Genomic DNA, 17279 nt, shown 5'->3' with positions numbered 1-17279 from the left:
GTAGTGCAGATAGTGGCAATAGCAAAGTTTCCTACTACAATCCTGGCGATGGGCTTCCATCCTCTTCTGTAGGGGCCATCTCTCTGAGTGAGAGGAGAGTTAAATCTCCATGCTCATTTAATCCTTTTCCTGTCTCCCGAGACTAACAATGAGGGTGACAATTGATGCAATACTCCTTTCTCAACTGGAACTGCCCGCTCATTTGTGATAAGAAAGTGGGGGGCTTAGTTTTGGGGGATTTGAAATTTTGTTACTTTCTATCATTTTAACAATTAAAAACAAAACAAAAAGGCAGCTTTTGGATGTCTACTTTTGCATGCCACCTCAGTGTGACCACAAATTTGAATAGGGTTTTACCCTCAGCTATGCTGCTTTTAACTTTCACTTTTTATTAACACAGCTAATGTGAAAGCAAAGTGTTTCATGTTGCCAATTTAACTTCTTTAATGAAAAGTGAATGTTATAAGTTGGTGCAGCTGTGGGTGAAGTTCTGATGTCACCCAATGGGAAAAATAGGTTTAAAATTGAAATTGTTGGCACAGCAGTGGCTCTCAATAGTGCAGCACCTACAGTTGTGACTCTTAACTTTAATGAAAAAGATTAATTTGAAACATTAAAGTCTCCCAATATAGATTAAAAAAAAAGTGAGGTTATAAGTGCCTAGTGCTAGACTGTGATGGAAGTGCTTGCTGAAAGCAGAAGACAATCACGTGCTAGCCCTGAGAGCTTTTAAAGCACAAGTCCTTTAAGTTTAAGGCTCCAAAGTGGTTCTGAATCCAGTAGTATATCTTACATTTTTGTAAATGACATAAAATGTAAAATGTAGTGCAGCACTGATTTTACAAATTGTGTGGATAAATTATAACAACCTCTTGAACTGTGAGCAAAGGGATTATAATTCTGACCATAATGCATAATTATGGTTTATGCATAATTATTCATATTCTATCTGTCTTGAAAAAATGGCTACAGGAAGAGGATATATTCAACTAAAATATAAAAATAAAACTTGTAAACTTTGTTCATTTAAAAAAATGCAAATGCTGTCTAACTGCAAGAAAGAACACTATGACAACAGTTCTCAAACTTTAGCAACCTGAGGACCCCCATTTTGATTTAAAATTTTTCACAGACCCCCAAGCCGGCTTCTGATTTTCCCCGGGGGTGCTCAACCCCTGCTCAGCCCCAGACCCCACCCCCACACTACTCCTTCCCCCAAGGCCCCACCCCACCTCTTCCTGCCCCCGGTCCACTCCACCCTTCCTCTTCCTCACCTCTTCCCTCCCCTTAGTGCACCCTGTCCCCGTTCCTCCCCCTCCCTCCCTCCCACTTTAAACGTTCTGTTAAAAAGTCTAATTCTTGACAAGAAAGGTAGATAAAAGTTCCTGAATTTCACCGATGCACTAAAGCAAGAGAGACCACTACTGATTGCAGCAGTGAGCCCTATAACATGAAGTCTGGATTCCAATTAATCTAAAGGCAGTCAGTCCTATTTTTTTTAAAAAGAAAGACTTAATAATGTGTTAGTAGCAGAACCATAAACCCACTGAATTCTTCTAAACATGGTGTCAACTTCGCCTTTAACTATAAGATTACCTATATAATGCCACTCATTACTGTATGTCTTCACCGCTGATGAAATTCTCTTATTTAGATCTGTTTGGGAGTTGGCTGGCTGCTTTTACCCCCCAGACCATTTTTATTATTTGTTCTGGAGCTCTGCAGAGAATAGCTTGGTTGCTTTAAGAATCTATTTCAGATTTCAGACTGCTGCGCTGGGCATCACAAAATGGGGAAGAGATGGCCAGCCCTCTGTGGAGATAGAGGTGGTTAGGGACTATTTAGAAAAGCTGGACGTGCACAAGTCCATGGGGCCGGACGAGTTGCATCCGAGAGTGCTGAAGGAATTGGCGGCTGTGATTGCAGAGCTATTGGCCATTATCTTTGAAAACTCGTGGTGAACCGGGGAAGTCCCGGATGACTGGAAAAAGGCTAATGTAGTGCCAATCTTTAAAAAAGGGAAGAAGGAGGATCCTGGGAACTACAGGCCAGTCAGCCTCACCTCAGTCCCTGGAAAAATCATGGAGCAGGTCCTCAAAGAATCAATCCTGAAGCACTTGCATGAGAGGAAAGTGATCAGGAACAGCCAGCATGGATTCACCAAGGGAAGGTCATGCCTGACTAATCTAATCGCCTTTTATGATGAGATTACTGGTTCTGTGGATGAAGGGAAAGCAGTGGATGTATTGTTTCTTGACTTTAGCAAAGCTTTTGACACGGTCTCCCACAGTATTCTTGTCAGCAAGTTAAGGAAGTATGGGCTGGATGAATGCACTATAAGGTGGGTAGAAAGCTGGCTAGATTGTCGGGCTCAACGGGTAGTGATCAATGGCTCCATGTCTAGTTGGCAGCCGGTATCAAGTGGAGTGCCCCAAGGGTCGGTCCTGGGGCCGGTTTTGTTCAATATCTTCATAAATGATCTGGAGGATGGTGTGGATTGCACTCTCAGCAAATTTGCGGATGATACTAAACTGGGAGGAGTGGTAGATACGCTGGAGGGGAGGGATAGGATACAGAAGGACCTAGACAAATTGGAGGATTGGGCCAAAAGAAATCTGATGAGGTTCAATAAAGATAAGTGCAGAGTCCTGCACTTAGGACGGAAGAATCCCATGCACCGCTACAGACTAGGGACCGAATGGCTAGGCAGCAGTTCTGCGGAAAAGGACCTAGGGGTGACAGTGGACGAGAAGCTGGATATGAGTCAGCAGTGTGCCCTTGTTGCCAAGAAGGCCAATGGCATTTTGGGATGTATAAGTAGGGGCATAGCGAGCAGATCGAGGGTCGTGATCGTTCCCCTCTATTCGACATTGGTGAGGCCTCATCTGGAGTACTGTGTCCAGTTTTGGGCCCCACACAACAAGAAGGATGTGGATAAATTGGAGAGAGTCCAGCGAAGGGCAACAAAAATGATTAGGGGTCTGGAACACATGACTTATGAGGAGAGGCTGAGGGAGCTGGGATTGTTTAGCCTGCAGAAGAGAAGAATGAGGGGGGATTTGATAGCTGCTTTCAACTACCTGAAAGGGGGTTCCAAAGAGGATGGCTCTAGACTGTTCTCAATGGTAGCAGATGACAGAACGAGAAGTAATGGTCTCAAGTTGCAGTGGGGGAGGCTTAGATTGGATATTAGGAAAAACTTTTTCACTAAGAGGGTGGTGAAACACTGGAATGTGTTACCTAGGGAGGTGGTAGAATCTCCTTCCTTAGAGGTTTTTAAGGTCAGGCTTGACAAAGCCCTGGCTGGGATGATTTAACTGGGAATTGGTCCTGCTTCGAGCAGGGGGTTGGACTAGATGACCTTCTGGGGTCCTTTCCAACCCTGATATTCTATGATTCTATGACACCCTCCATTCTTTGGAAATACATACCATGGTGCTTCTTTGAAAATTCTCTAAGGCACTGCAGCAGTGGTATTGGCCAGCCCCTCAGCCATTCTACCATCACAAACCCTGTGAACCACTGAGAAAGTGCCACAAGGTACAGGGTGGAGATACATGGACCCACCACCATCCCTAGAGCCCTGCGCGAATACAAAAAGGTAGATCTGCATCCAATCCACATCCGCCAGGATCAACCTGCAATTGGAGCTGCAATCCGCTAGCTGTCTTTTACCTGAATCCACATCCTCAGCAGCAAGCTGTCTGTCATAAATATAAAGGGAAGGGTAAACCCCTTTAAAATCCCTCCTGGCCAGAGGAAAACTCCTCTCACCTGTAAAGGGTTAAGAAGCTAAAGGTAACCTCGCTGGCACCTGACCAAAATGACCAATGAGGAGACGAGATACTTTCAAAAGCTGGGAGGAGGGAGAGAAACAAAGGGTCTCTGTCTGTCTATATGCTGTTTTTGTCGGGGATAGACCAGGAATGGAGTCTTAGAACTTTCAGTAAGTAATCTAGCTAGGTATGTGTTAGATTATGATTTCTTTAAATGGCTGAGAAAAGAATTGTGCTGAATAGGATGACTATTTCTGTCTGTGTATCTTTTTGTGACTTAAGGTTTTGCCTAGAGGGGTTCTCTATGTTTTGAATCTAATTACCCTGTAAGGTATCTACCATCCTGATTTTACAGAGGGGATTTCTTTACTTCAATTTATTCCTATTTCTATTAAAAGTCTTCTTGTAAGAAAACTGAATGCTTTTTCATTGTTCTTAAGATCCAAGGATCTGGGTCTGTAGTCACGTAGGCAAATTGATGAGGCTTTTTACCAAACCTTGTCCAGGAAATGGGGTGCAAGGTTTTGGGAAGTATTTGGGGGGAAAGACGTTTCCAAACAGCTCTTCTCCAGTAACCAGTATTTGTTTGGTGGTGGTAGCGGCCAATCCAAGGACAAAGGGTGGAATATTTTGTACCTTGGGGAAGTTTTGACCTAAGCTGGTAAAGATAAGCTTAGGAGGTTTTCATGCAGGTCCCCACATCTGTATCCTAGCGTTTAGATTAGGGGTGGAACCTTGACATGGTGGCAGAGTTTTTTTTTTTCCTTTGGAAAGGAAGTCCAGAAAGCAGCTGAAACTGAAAGCAGCTTGTTTTTTCTCTGCTTTGTGGCCAAGCAGAGACAAAAGGGGATTATCTTTGTGAATTGCAGGTTTTCTTTGCCTGGAGGCAGGGTACTTAACTCCTGCAGGGAAATTCACAGTCTTCCAACCCAGAGTTTTTTTTTTCCCTAAAAGTAAACGGGGGGGGATGGGAGGGTGTTATACCCACTTGCCTGGAGACAAAAGTGGCAGGGGTTTTTTTTTTGTTAGGATTTTGATTTTTTACAAGGAGCACAAGTTGGAAAAGGAATTTTTTTTCCCTTTAGGCTGCTGGTAAGCAGGTTTCCAAGTAGTTGGAGGTTTTTTGCTTTGATTTGGGCCCAGAGCAGAGACAAGGGAATTGGAATAATTGTCCACATCTGATTATGGACAAATGGGTCTTGGACATCATATCAACTGCCTACTTTCAGATGAGCTCCTATCTATCCTTTCCCCAAAAGTCCCTTCCTCCATACCTATTCAGGGACCCCTCTCCCAAGATGATTCTCAAACAGGAGGCAGATTCTCTGATGCAACTGGAGTAACAGAGTCCGTACCTCCTCAACACAAGGGGACAGGAGAGCTTTTACTGCAAATATTTCCTAATCCCTGAAAAGGCAGAGGGGCTGTAAACCCATCTTGGATCTCAGATAGTTGAATGTCTTCATCTGCCACTCAAGATTCAGGGTGATTTCCCGAACCACTATAATCCTCTCCCTGAATGTCATCAACAGTTTGTGGTGCTCGATTTAAAAGACATTTGTTTTCTTGTAGAACCAGCACACAGGGAATTCCTGTGTTTTACAATGGGCTCAGTACAAGGTTCTCCCCTTCAGCTTTTCTTCAACTCCAAAGGTCATGGCTGTGGTAGCAGCACATCTGTGCCGTCACAGTTACCATATATTTCCATACCTAGACAAATGGCTCTTCAAGGGTTGATCATATTGAGAACTGCAGGTAGCACTCACTGTCCTACTTGCCCTTTGCCACTCCCAGGATCTTCAAGTAAGTCCACTTCAAACCCACAATAACTATGGAATTTATAGGAGCAGTCCTGGACCCAGGGCGGCCAGGGCTTGCTTACCACAGGACAGATTCCTTGCAGTAAAGGACCTCGATATCCAAATTCAACTTTGTCCTCAAACAACTGTCAGGTCCTGCTTAGTCCTCCCTAGGCCACACGGCATCATGTGCATATGTGAGACGCCCCCCTCACCAAACTTCACCTGTGCAGCCTCCAGTCCCTGGCTGAGAAATGCCTGTGCCCTGAGCAGGGTCTTCTTTTTTGATGAAAATCTCACTTCCTCCCAGCATCTCTCACCTTCTGGGAGAAGACTGAAAATGTTTGTGTGGGAGTTCCTTTTACTCCAACTCCACCCACAAGAATGCTTGTCACAGATATGGCTCTTCTTGTCTGGGGAAAGCACTTGGATGATCATGCATCTCAAGGTTCCTGGACTCCACAGGAGTCCATGTTCCACATCAACCTCCTTGACCTTATACAGAGCATGCAAGCAAATCCTGCCTTTATCTGATTCACTCAAGTCCAAATCAGGTCAGACAATATGACCGTTGTATGTTATATAAACATCTGGGGGGAAGCGAGGTGCACACTATTCTATACATAAGCAGTTTAGCTAGGGAACTGGTGCATCCAACATCATATCACCCTCTCTGCAATCCACTTACCAAGACAATGAATTTCCTAGCAGACAGCCTCAGTTGGCATGAGGACCACAAATGGATGCTCCATTCATCTGTGGCCCAACAGTTATTTCTTCACTGGGGATTCCTGTCTTGGGACCCCTTCACTCCTTAACCCCTTGCAGGCAACAAGAAATGCCCGGCTTACTGATCTTGTAATGCACAGGGACGTAGCTCCAGAGGATATGGTTTCCTAGTGCAATGGTCAGACTCACTGATGTTGGCCTTTCCTCCCATCCCCCTCTTACCATGTGTCTTCATGAAAATCAAGGTGGACAAGGTAACAGTAATCTTAATACCTCCTTGGTGGCCAAGGAGGTTCTGGTTCTTGATAGCTCTCCAGGTGGCCTCCCAGCCATGCATTCACTTACGGACACCTCAAAACCTACTGTCACTGAAGGGGGCAGAATCAACGACCCCAACACAACATCCGACAGCCTGACTTTTGGATGGACAAGGGACTTTTAGAGAAATCCTGCTCAAACGAGGTCCAAACTGTCCTCCTCAGTAGCAGTTCTCCATATTACAGATGGAGATAGTGAGTCACAAATAGGTTAAATGAGTTGTACTAGGTGACAAAGCAAGGCCTGTTCAGATGTGCCCTTGAGCATGTGCTTAAGTCCATCCCTTTTCTGCAAAGCATAAATTTATACACTACTGAATGCCAAATAAATACATGTTTAAATTCTTTGCTGAGTAGGAATGGATTTAAGTAAGTTCTTAGTTGCTTTGCTGAATCAATTCACAGATGTCTCAGATCTGAAAATAGAACCCAGATCTCCTTATTCCCAGCCTTCTGCTTTAACAATTGATTAGACCAACCTATCTGTCTTAAGCTTTTATGTTTGCCTGATCACTGTAGTTTCAAGTCGCCTTCTGTACGTCATCTTAAAGTTTTATTTTGGCTGGTATAACTTTGTTGTCATTAGAGATCTATAGTCTTTTGCTTCTCGTTACCTGTTCTCCAGAAGGTCTCTAGCCAAGCTATCCTTAACTATGCCAGCAGCCACAAAATCACTGCTAGATGCTATTGGAAGATGATGCTAGCATGTGTGATGACAGTGTCAGACAAATCTTGAAAAAGTCTTTCCTCCAGTTTGTTCCTGTTGTGGTGTTTTTTGGCATCAAAGCTTTAATCTACATGTAGTATCAATTGGAAAAATAATCCCAGTTAAAAACAGTACAGTAAATTCAGAGTGAGTTTTCCCTTACCTGCCAAAATTCAGTGTTGTAGTTGTGTTTGTCCCAGGACATTGGAGAATATCAGTTATGAGATATTCAGAACTCCCTACAGCTATGTCTGCCATGTTAGGATCTGGTCTTGTCCCGCTCCGAATTCATGCTTTCCATTTGCTTTTCTTCATGGACCTTTAAGTTCCTGCATTTTTAACGAGAGCACAGTATAAGATGTTCCACACACACACACACGCATAAAAAGCAGCATCTTAGTGATTGCAAATTATTCACTGTTTCTTTTCTGAAGCCTCAGATCTTTCTCCAAGTTGGAAAGGTAGAGGGAAGAAAAAGGGTAGAACTACTATTCCATTAGCATTTGTGTAAATGACATAGGAGGAAACTTAATATGCAAAATAATATACAAATAATAAATAATTACACCTTTCGTGTGTCAAAACAAGTATAATTGTTCACATGGGAACCCCAGGGTTTATTTTTACTGTGACTGGGTATGGTTTTGATACATAACTATCTGAATTTTAGCCAATCATATAATACATTCAGAAATTACAATAATACATTTGTAATCTGCTTTTAAATTTGTTTTGTTTTGTTTGAGTGATTACTGAATTCCATGAAACTGAGTTCAGGAATTTCTCATTACTCTTGACCTTTAATACATAGTTACTGTATGCATAAATGTGTGACATAATTGTCTTAAAATATGCAGGCAATAATTTGTTATTAGTATTTATATACAAATATATAAATACCTATAGAGAGATACTCTAAGGATCACATTTATGTAATCATATAACTTTATTCTTTCTACATCTGAAAGCTACTTATGTCTATTTCTGAAGGGAAAATATCTTGTAAGGATTGCTTTTAGGAGGGTCTCACTGGTAGTTTATAGAATGACAGTTAATAGAAAGGAGTCCATGTCTTGGCTGAGCCTTAAATATGTGTTTTTACGCCGTAAACACAGTATGCTTCTACAGAATACTCACATTTTTAATTGTGCTAGTTTGATGATAGCTGAGAGAAGGACTTTATAATAGATTTATGCATTCTGTATTGATACCAGCTTTAACCTTAGAAAATGTTTCTGTTAATGAAATACTTGAGTATAATTATTTGATTGTGAAGGATTTTAAATCAATAAATGATAAAAGATAGTGTAAAATATTTGAATGATGCTTCTATCAGATGTTTTTCTTTTCTGAGTTAGGACATTGTTGTTTCATAGCAAATGCATGTATACGTATTAAATAGCCAGAACATAAACTTCTCTTGAAACTTTAGAATTGGTAATAACAGAAATAGATTGGGTTTTTTATTTAAACTTACAGTGTAGATTTTATTTACAACTGAATATTTAACAGTGTATTGGGTGAGGCCTACAGGCTTGAAATTGCACTTCTATGACTTTAAGCATCCCATCTTTGACACCTTGTATCCTGTTCCCTTTTCTTTGCTATTTTTTAACTTACTGCAACAGATGAGGGGTTCTTAAACCATCTGTTAACCTTTTTCCCCATTTTTTTAAAACATGTAGAGTCGCTCAAGGCAAGAAGACCCAGAGCAAGCTAGATTGAAACAAAAAGCAAAGGAGGTAAGCAGAGCTAGAGATCATTACACTTGACATTTCAAGGCTTGAACATATTAATTTTTTATGCCTTGCTACTTGTATATCGTTAATAAAAATCTGACTAAAACTTTTAGGATGTATTTGTTGCTTTGCCTTTGATCTTAATGTTTGCAAACTAATACATTAATACATGTGAAGCCTAAGGAGATTTTATAAGAGAATATTTCCATACATTACATTTTCATTTCCATTTTAGGTAGCTGTAGCTTTTGTTGGGTTGTTGATGATGACAGCGGCATTAGATTTTGGTGGAAAATATATGCCTTTGTCTTTCTGTAAAATGTCACTTCCTAGAAATGTGTTATTTTAATTACTAGTTTTTGTTTTTGTAACAATTAATGTTTTTAAGCTTGATGTTTTATTCAGTCATCATTCTTAGTTACTGTAGTCTAAAAATCATCAAATAACTGCATTTGAAGTTTTGATATTATAGTTGAAGGGTCCAGTTCTGTGAGGTGTTGAGCATCCTTAACTCACACCGAATTAAGGAGCCTGCCTCTTGCTTACGGTTACCCTATGTACTTAAAAGGATCAAGTCATAACTTTATTTAGAAAGACATAAAATATCTCTCTGTTAAATGCAATTATTATTTAAAAAACCAGTATCAATAAGATACCCAGCAAACCCCAATCCCGGTTAGCTGAAGTTAAATTCCATTAATTGTATTAATGAAGTCCATTAGGAGATAATATATACAGAGATATTTGTTTGACAAATATTTTACCTATTTCCCTGGTATTCCTGTTCTATATTTGTTCTGTGTGGTCAGTGTTTTATAATTTCCATTGCTATACAGATCTCATGTATATATGGTGAGAATAAAAAAAAATGCTCTTTTTTGAAGTACATAGATGAAATGTATATTAATTTCTTCCATAACGTGAATTACTGTGAATAGATATGAAATATATAATGAAGAAGAAATGTCAGAAAGAGTTCATTTGAACTTTTTGCCATGGGTCACTGCCTGTCTGGACTAAGGATTTTGAAAATATTTTGAAAATTTCACAAATCAACTATTTTCCTGGAAAAGCCCTGGAATTGTCATACCAGCTACCAACAAAGATACCCAGGCATAGATACAAAAAGAAACTCAGTTTTGAAAATATGTAAAAATAATTGAAGGTAATCAAACGTAGCAAAACAGGCTGTTGAGATAACCACAAAAGCTATTCTACCGTTGAAAGTGAGAATGAGGTACAGTTCAGACATTTGTAGTTTATACTGCCTGCAAAGCTAAGATAGTTATTAGATTTAATTCTTTTTTTATTATTTTGTCATTGTAAGTAAACTATCCGAGAAACATTTGCCATTTGTTGGTGATATGGTGTCATAATCTCTCATTGAGTGCTCTTCTTATTAGTTAATTGGAAGGTAGGGGAAGGAAAAATGGTCTCTTTTAGTAAAAATATGTGTTTTAGCAAGTAATCAGACTGAAATAAGATGAATTCTGTATAGCTGTGCTGAAAGATTTACTGTCTAGCAGATTTGGTTGCTTTTGCTCTGAGCAACTGCAATGAGCATCTCTTTTTCTTACTGTGAAATATTCAAAGTAATTTTGATATATATTGCATTTCTTGATCCACTAGGGGGAGTGATGCTGTACACACTTGTGAATAGAAGAAAATGTTAAAAAATTAATAATCTTGCTTTATTATTGAGTTAGCAAGTATTTTGGTGGTAATCTAATTAGTAATGCCCAGATCAAACTGCTGTGTGACTTTAAAATAGTAATTGTTCCTGAATATGGTAACTGGTTGGAATGAACAAATGTAGAATGAATACCAGGTTTTCTGTTTCAGAATGCTGCACCCTGTTCTTTTGTACAATAGCCCTGCCTTGTTTCCCACCCTTCTAATGAAACTGCATAATTCGCTGGCTCTCTCCCTCTCTCTGAAGTTGAATTTCATTCTACATATTTAAAACCATATGACTATAAGATAAGACTCATTTTTCAGTAATTAGGGTTCTGAATTTTTTTCTTCAGTTTACTGAGATCTTTTCACCTACAAATATTTAAATATATTTAATATATATTTAAAATATATTTTGCAGTGAATGTCCTCAAAAGGGGTGGAGAGTACAAAAAGTAAGTAGGAGTGTATTTTAGTTTAGGGTGGTTTGTTTTTTTTTCCATATAATTTAGTTGGATCAGTTGCTGAATGAATACTGACACTGAATACAGTTGCATTGGTGCTACTGAGACAAAACGACTGACTTTGCAATACAAAAGATGATATACTAGCCACATGGTAGTTGGGGCATTATATTATCTGAAATTAAAGACTTTGAATTAACTTTTCAAAAAAGTCTCAGTTTTATAACTTCTCTGCCAGCTGGTCTGCTCTTAAATGTGCAGATGATCTATATTCAAGAGGAGATTTGGGTCTCCCTCCAGGTTTTGTAAATTATGAAGGTGATATTGTTAGCTTTATGAAGATTAGGGAAATATTGATTTCAATTCCGCTAATCTATAAAAATGACTTGAATGTTGGATTTTGAAGACACTTGTTGCTCATTTGCCGTTCTGGCTGGTGGCTAGACACTATTATTTAGTCAGGTATGCTGAGGACACCCAAGTCTCTTATATTATGCACAGCGCTTTGGAGCTTAGTCTTATTTCCTGGATAGCGTTGGCGCTTGTGAAGCATAATGGATGTTTTATGCTTGCAAGTCATAAATTTGCTCTTTTGATAAAGATTTGAGAATTTTACCATTATCTGGAAGGGTTCAGAGGCTTTGTAAATGTATAATGTTTCAAGGCTGTTGATATACCTGTATTTGAAGGGTGACACCAGCCAGCATATTCCTTCTATTACCCACCCAAACATTCTGGCATTATCTCTTTATTCTCATTTGTAGGGTGATTAGGACTGGGCTCTGGATCCATCCCAGGTAAACTCAGAGTCAAAGTGGGTGGAGACTGTAGAAGCAAACAGAAGTCCCAGGTGTGGGCACTAGAAATAAAGACAATGATGTGCAGAGAATGGGATCAATGGGGGAGATGAGAGAGAAGTATATAAGGGGAGAAAGGTGAAATCTGAAAGGAGTGGCTTAGCGATGGTTTATGGAGAAGACAAATCTAAAGGATGAAATACCTAGTTTTAGAGTTGGGAAGAAAGATATCAAAGTATAGGAAAAAATTATAATAGGAAGAGATAAGGGAAGGAAAAAATAAATAAAAGCAAAGGGTACAGGTTCTAAAACTTCCTTTTATGCTCAGGACCTCTGGACAGTCACATCTTTTTTTAAACCAAATTAGCAGAAACTAGTTTTAAATTTGGTTAAAAAAACGTATTAAACATCATAACTAACCTAGTTATACATAGCCCTACTGTGGACACTATCTATCACACTGAGGCTTTATCTACACACAGGCTTGCACTTTTTTAGTTATACTGATGCAAACTCCTATGGTGGTCACTCTTATTTTTGTTTGAGTGACCTATTTAGGTTTAGTTTAAACCTGTTCCAAATTGATTTAAGATAAATGAAAATAAGTGTTCACACAGAGGTTTACACTTGTTTAACTTTCAATTAAAATTCATGCCTTCATTAAACTGGTGCAACTCTCCTTGTCGACAAGGACAAGGAGGTGATCAGTCAGTGTATTTTAATATTAAACCTATTTAACAAAGTGATGCAACATTATCTTTAAGCAAGTTTATTGCAAGAAAAATGTTCCTCTTCACTTGTATACTGAACTACATGAGTATTTAAACCTAGGCTACATTCTGAAATAAGAAAGATACAGTGTGATTGTCAGTTGAACCTGTACAAGGATTAGCAACATTTGTGGACAACATTTACTTTTTATTACATTGTTAAACCTTTCAAAATCAAATTTTAAAAAATATGATGGCAATTGTTCAGTCATTTGAAAGAATGGAAAGTCAACTACAAATATGTATTAGAGAAATGAGTTCTCTAACATCCATAAAAAGGGTTCATTAAATAGGACATAAAACAGACTATATAACTTCTAGCAAGATTAGAGAAAGATTAGGAATAATTAAGTCAGCATCTAGTAATTAATAATATAAATGGTTTCAAAGAAAGATAGAGCAGGTGAGATCCTGAGCATCCTTTCTGTTATGGATAACTTGCTATATATTCAGTGTTCATTAACTGAAATGCCTGTTTAGGCTGAAAGTGAAGTAGCTGAGTTTGTTCATCCTAATAGATTAACTAGGTTAAAATCTTTGTGTCATCACTAACAAAGGAAATTACATAGTAATAAAAACTTAAAGTAAACACCATGAACACAGTATAGTAGGGCATGCTTTCCGAGTCCAGATCAATTTAGATAACCCCCAGTCAGAATCTGGTCTCACAGGCACTGTACTCCATGTGTGTGAAATCTTGGCCCCATGGAAGTCAATGGCAAAACTTCCATTGATTTCAGTAGGGACTAAATTTCACTTTGAGTACACTCCAGGGGTATTATCCTTATCTGTGCCAGCAGTTCACCTTTTTAATATTTGCACAATAGTAGCAATACATCTGAAATGAGAAAGCTCTTCCAAGGCATTTGTTGAGGATGGGGCAATTGTCATGTCATGCACGCAGCCCTTAGTAAAGCTCTCTCTGCTGGACATTCACCAGGTTGCTGTATCTGTCCCAATCCACTGGACCCATGTGCTATAAGCTTCCCTTGATTTGAGTAGGTTTCAATACCGGCTTTCCTTGGCCTGTCTGGCACATTTCCAGGGCACAGGCTGTCCCCATTGCAGAAATGGAGCTACATGAGCCATCTGCCCTGCACCCCCAGGTCCAGTGTTGATCCCTCAGCTTGCTCCATAACTTAAGCACACCCTTTCCCAGAACTCGAGCCATGTGAATGCTCTGTGTTTATAATTCACCTCTTCAAGGGCATGTGATAGTGAAGCAGACAAGCACACACAGATAGACTTTCACAGGAGTTTAAAATAAATTACTCTTTATTTAACATAAGGATACACAGATCTAGAGAGCTGAAAGAATGGAAAGTCAACTGCAAAATGCAATTTCCCTGCCTCAGTTTCTTCACCACTCAGTCATTCTTTGGTCATAGGCTAGAGTCCTGTAGAGAGTCCAGGATCTTTCCTCTCCTCTGTCCTCCAACATATAGCTTCTCATTATGGAGTCTCTCTCCCACCCCGCCCACCCTGAAAAAAATGACCAGTGAGAGTCCCTTACTTTGTCAGGTGACTTCCTGCTCAGTTTCATTTCAAAATCCCCGACTGGGTGATCTGTTCTGTAGTTACCACACCTCTAGTGTTCAGACAAAAAATCTTGTTTACCTTGAGCATCAGTTGTCTCTTTGTCCAAGGGTGCACCTTTTAAATGGATGATTGTCAAAGGATATTTCTACAGTGCAATTAAACACCTGAGGCTGGCCCATACCACCTGACTTGGGCTAAGGGGCTGTTTAATTGAGACGTAGGCGTTTGGGCTCGGGCTGGAGTCTGAGCTCTGGGACCCTGCAAGGGAGGAGAGTCCCAAGGCTCACGCTTTAGCCCAAGCCTGAACATCTGCACTGTAACTAAACAGCCCTTTAGCCTGAGCCCCACAAGCCCCCAGCTTGAATGAGCCAGCCTCGGGTTTTTAAATTCAGTCTAGAGATACCCAAAGTTTAACCCTCTATTAGCCCTGTGCCAGGTGCAAGAATTTCTCCTGTTGCCCTTGTGGATTTAGCTCAGCATGGAGGCAAAAGACAGTAGAGAAGGCAAAGATTAGCCTTCCAATCAAAACGGAGTTTTCACTCTGACCCAGATACAGAATGTCCTCAATATCAAACAGAATTCATAAGCTGTGTCACACCCTGTGTGGGGATACACTGAGTGCAGACTGCACCTCTTCTGTAGCTGTTGCATGAGTTTGTCAGGGAGCATGTTTCTCCCAGTGCCCTTGGAGGTGTTATGCACGCTGCAAACCTCTGGGCATTGTGGTTCCCTCCACTTTGTTGCTACACTTTCTCTGCCTCGCCCAGGTGGCTTTCATTGTAGGAGGGTTAAATTGGCCTTAAGCATCTAGCTTTTGAAATGCAGCCTGTTCTGATAATATATGCAAAAAGTGTTTGGAAAGGATGTTAGATATATTTGTACGCAAAGCTATAACACTCCTCACTCTTTAAAAAAAAAAAAAGTGAGGTAGTCTGTCAGAGCACTGAGTACACACATTTTACAAGGCTTGAACACTGACATGAAATATGAAACCATTCTTGTTCCCAGACTAAAAAGAAAAGTTGCTTCTAAGCTAAATATTGTAATTCTGATTCAGCTCAGGATATTTGACTATTAAGATATCAAAAATAATTCTACAATAAATAATTTCTTAACATTGTATTGAGTATATCTCAATAATTCTGTAGTAGTGGTATTTGCTTGTAAATAGATTCAGATTTACTGCTATTATCCCTATATTCAGGTTTTGCTGAAAACCAAAAGCATAAGGAGTTTGGTAAGAAACAATCTATTCTTTCTTAAAGGACTTTTATAACAAATTATTTTCTGTCCAGGAATTGAGCTCCTGAACAGAAAATAAGTTTAAATTAAATCTCTGTTTAGCTCCCTAAATCATCTGAGGGTCAGAAGATTGAAAGAAAGGAGGAGAATCTTAGGAATTTGATCTTAGAATAGTGATTGATTTAATGCTCTTTTTGACCAGTAAAGGTACATCTAAACTGGAATATTTTGTGAATGTTTTTCTGTACCAATTCTGTCAATACTAAAGCTGTTGTATAGATAGAGTACAGGCATTTTTATTACTATGTGAGTAAGGTTAAATAACACAGTGGCCAAAAAACAACAACAAAAGAACAAAAAAAACCCCCCAAACCAGACAAAAGCTTCCTGTATATATTATAGCTTCCGTTGTTTGTCACCCGCTGGAGCTATCTAGTGCAGAAAAATACTTATCAACTGTTCCAGTGTGGATAAGGGCTACAGAAAACACCACAGGTCTGAATTTGGCCCATTAAGTTTTCCATTATGTTGGGCAATTGCCAACTGAACATATTTTTAGTCATTCCTTCTCTTTATCAAAATGATAGAAAAAAGTCGTGTTAAGACAAAGAGATATATCAGACAGTCAAGCTTTGGGTAAATGGCTTTTCTACAGTTAAAGTTCCTGTGACTTTCATTCTGTGCAAACTTGCTACTCAGAAAGAAGTAGATACTCCCATGAAAACCCTCTGTATTATCAAGCATAACTAATTAGAACTATTTTTACAATATTTTTGTCTTTTTGAAGGAAGACAACATCAGACATGCAGTATGGTACCATGACCAGCACAAATCCTGATAAATTACTTCCATTGTGAGCTTTTGGGGGCAGGGCAATATATCATTATATGTGCATACAGAGTCTAGCATAATGTAGTTCTGATCCTCAACTAGAACCTCTAGGTGCTACTGAAATACAAATATTAATATCTTTAACAAATAGTTAAATATTCTTCATAGATTTTTTTTTTAACTACAGATCTGCAGAATTATCACATTCTGCTAAATTTCCAAGGCTAAAACACAGTCTAGACCCCGATCCTACAAACATTTATGTTTGTGTGTGACTTTAGGCAAGAGAGTGTCTTACTGAATTCCACAGAACTGTTCACACACATACGTGTTTGTAATATCAGGGACCAAGACTCTTCATAGCATCTCTTGCAAGGGCAGAGTTGTAAAATAAAAGAACTGTTTGGTTGGAGGGTAAGGCATGACATTACAGTTCCTATTCAGGAATGGGAGTTTGGACAATAGAAGGCAAAATGCCAAGGATCAAGAGGAAGGCCCTAATCTCTTTCCAGCCAAGTCTTGTGAAGCAGGAAAGACTGGTTTAGACAAGAAGTGGATTAATTGGAGGTGAGCATAAAGAGAGAGCTTTTTTGCCTTCCCTCTACCCCAAAGTTTTCCCAAGCTGAAGATTGCCCCTTTCAGTACAGGAAAAATCTAAACTACATCCAGTCTTCTTCAATAAACCACACTACTTCTCCCTCGAGAGAACAATGGAAGTGATCCATAGTTGGAGATGGGTTTTTGTCTTCCTAAGAATCATCCAGTGTTGATCACTGCAACAGACAGGATACTGGTCTTGATGAGCTTAATGGTCTGATCTGGTATATCAAATCCTGTATTATACCCATGTAGTGCACATAGATCTTTGTGCAGAGTGAAACAATTTATCCTACCTC

The 17279-nt window shown here is 39.4% G+C and overlaps 1 protein-coding gene across 6 annotated transcripts in view; it reads left to right on the top strand.

Annotated features, from left to right (window-relative positions):
• The window catches only part of LOC140896301 (transcription initiation factor TFIID subunit 4), a 200672-nt gene that overhangs the window by 93434 nt on the left and 89959 nt on the right, over window positions 1-17279 (top strand). For 5 of the 6 annotated variants that reach the window (XM_073307901.2, XM_073307900.2, XM_073307897.2 and 2 more), the window contains one exon: window positions 9013-9069. The exons of the other annotated variant lie outside the window; for it this stretch is intronic. In XM_073307901.2, the coding sequence (XP_073164002.2) occupies window positions 9013-9069 (57 nt within the window). The remainder of the gene's footprint in view (window positions 1-9012; window positions 9070-17279) is intronic. 6 annotated transcript variants of the gene reach the window in all.

Source organism: Lepidochelys kempii, chromosome 12 (genome assembly GCF_965140285.1).
Source record: "Lepidochelys kempii isolate rLepKem1 chromosome 12, rLepKem1.hap1, whole genome shotgun sequence".
NCBI classification, from domain to species: domain Eukaryota; kingdom Metazoa; phylum Chordata; order Testudines; family Cheloniidae; genus Lepidochelys; species Lepidochelys kempii.
This window is presented reverse-complemented; position numbering and strand designations above follow the sequence as displayed.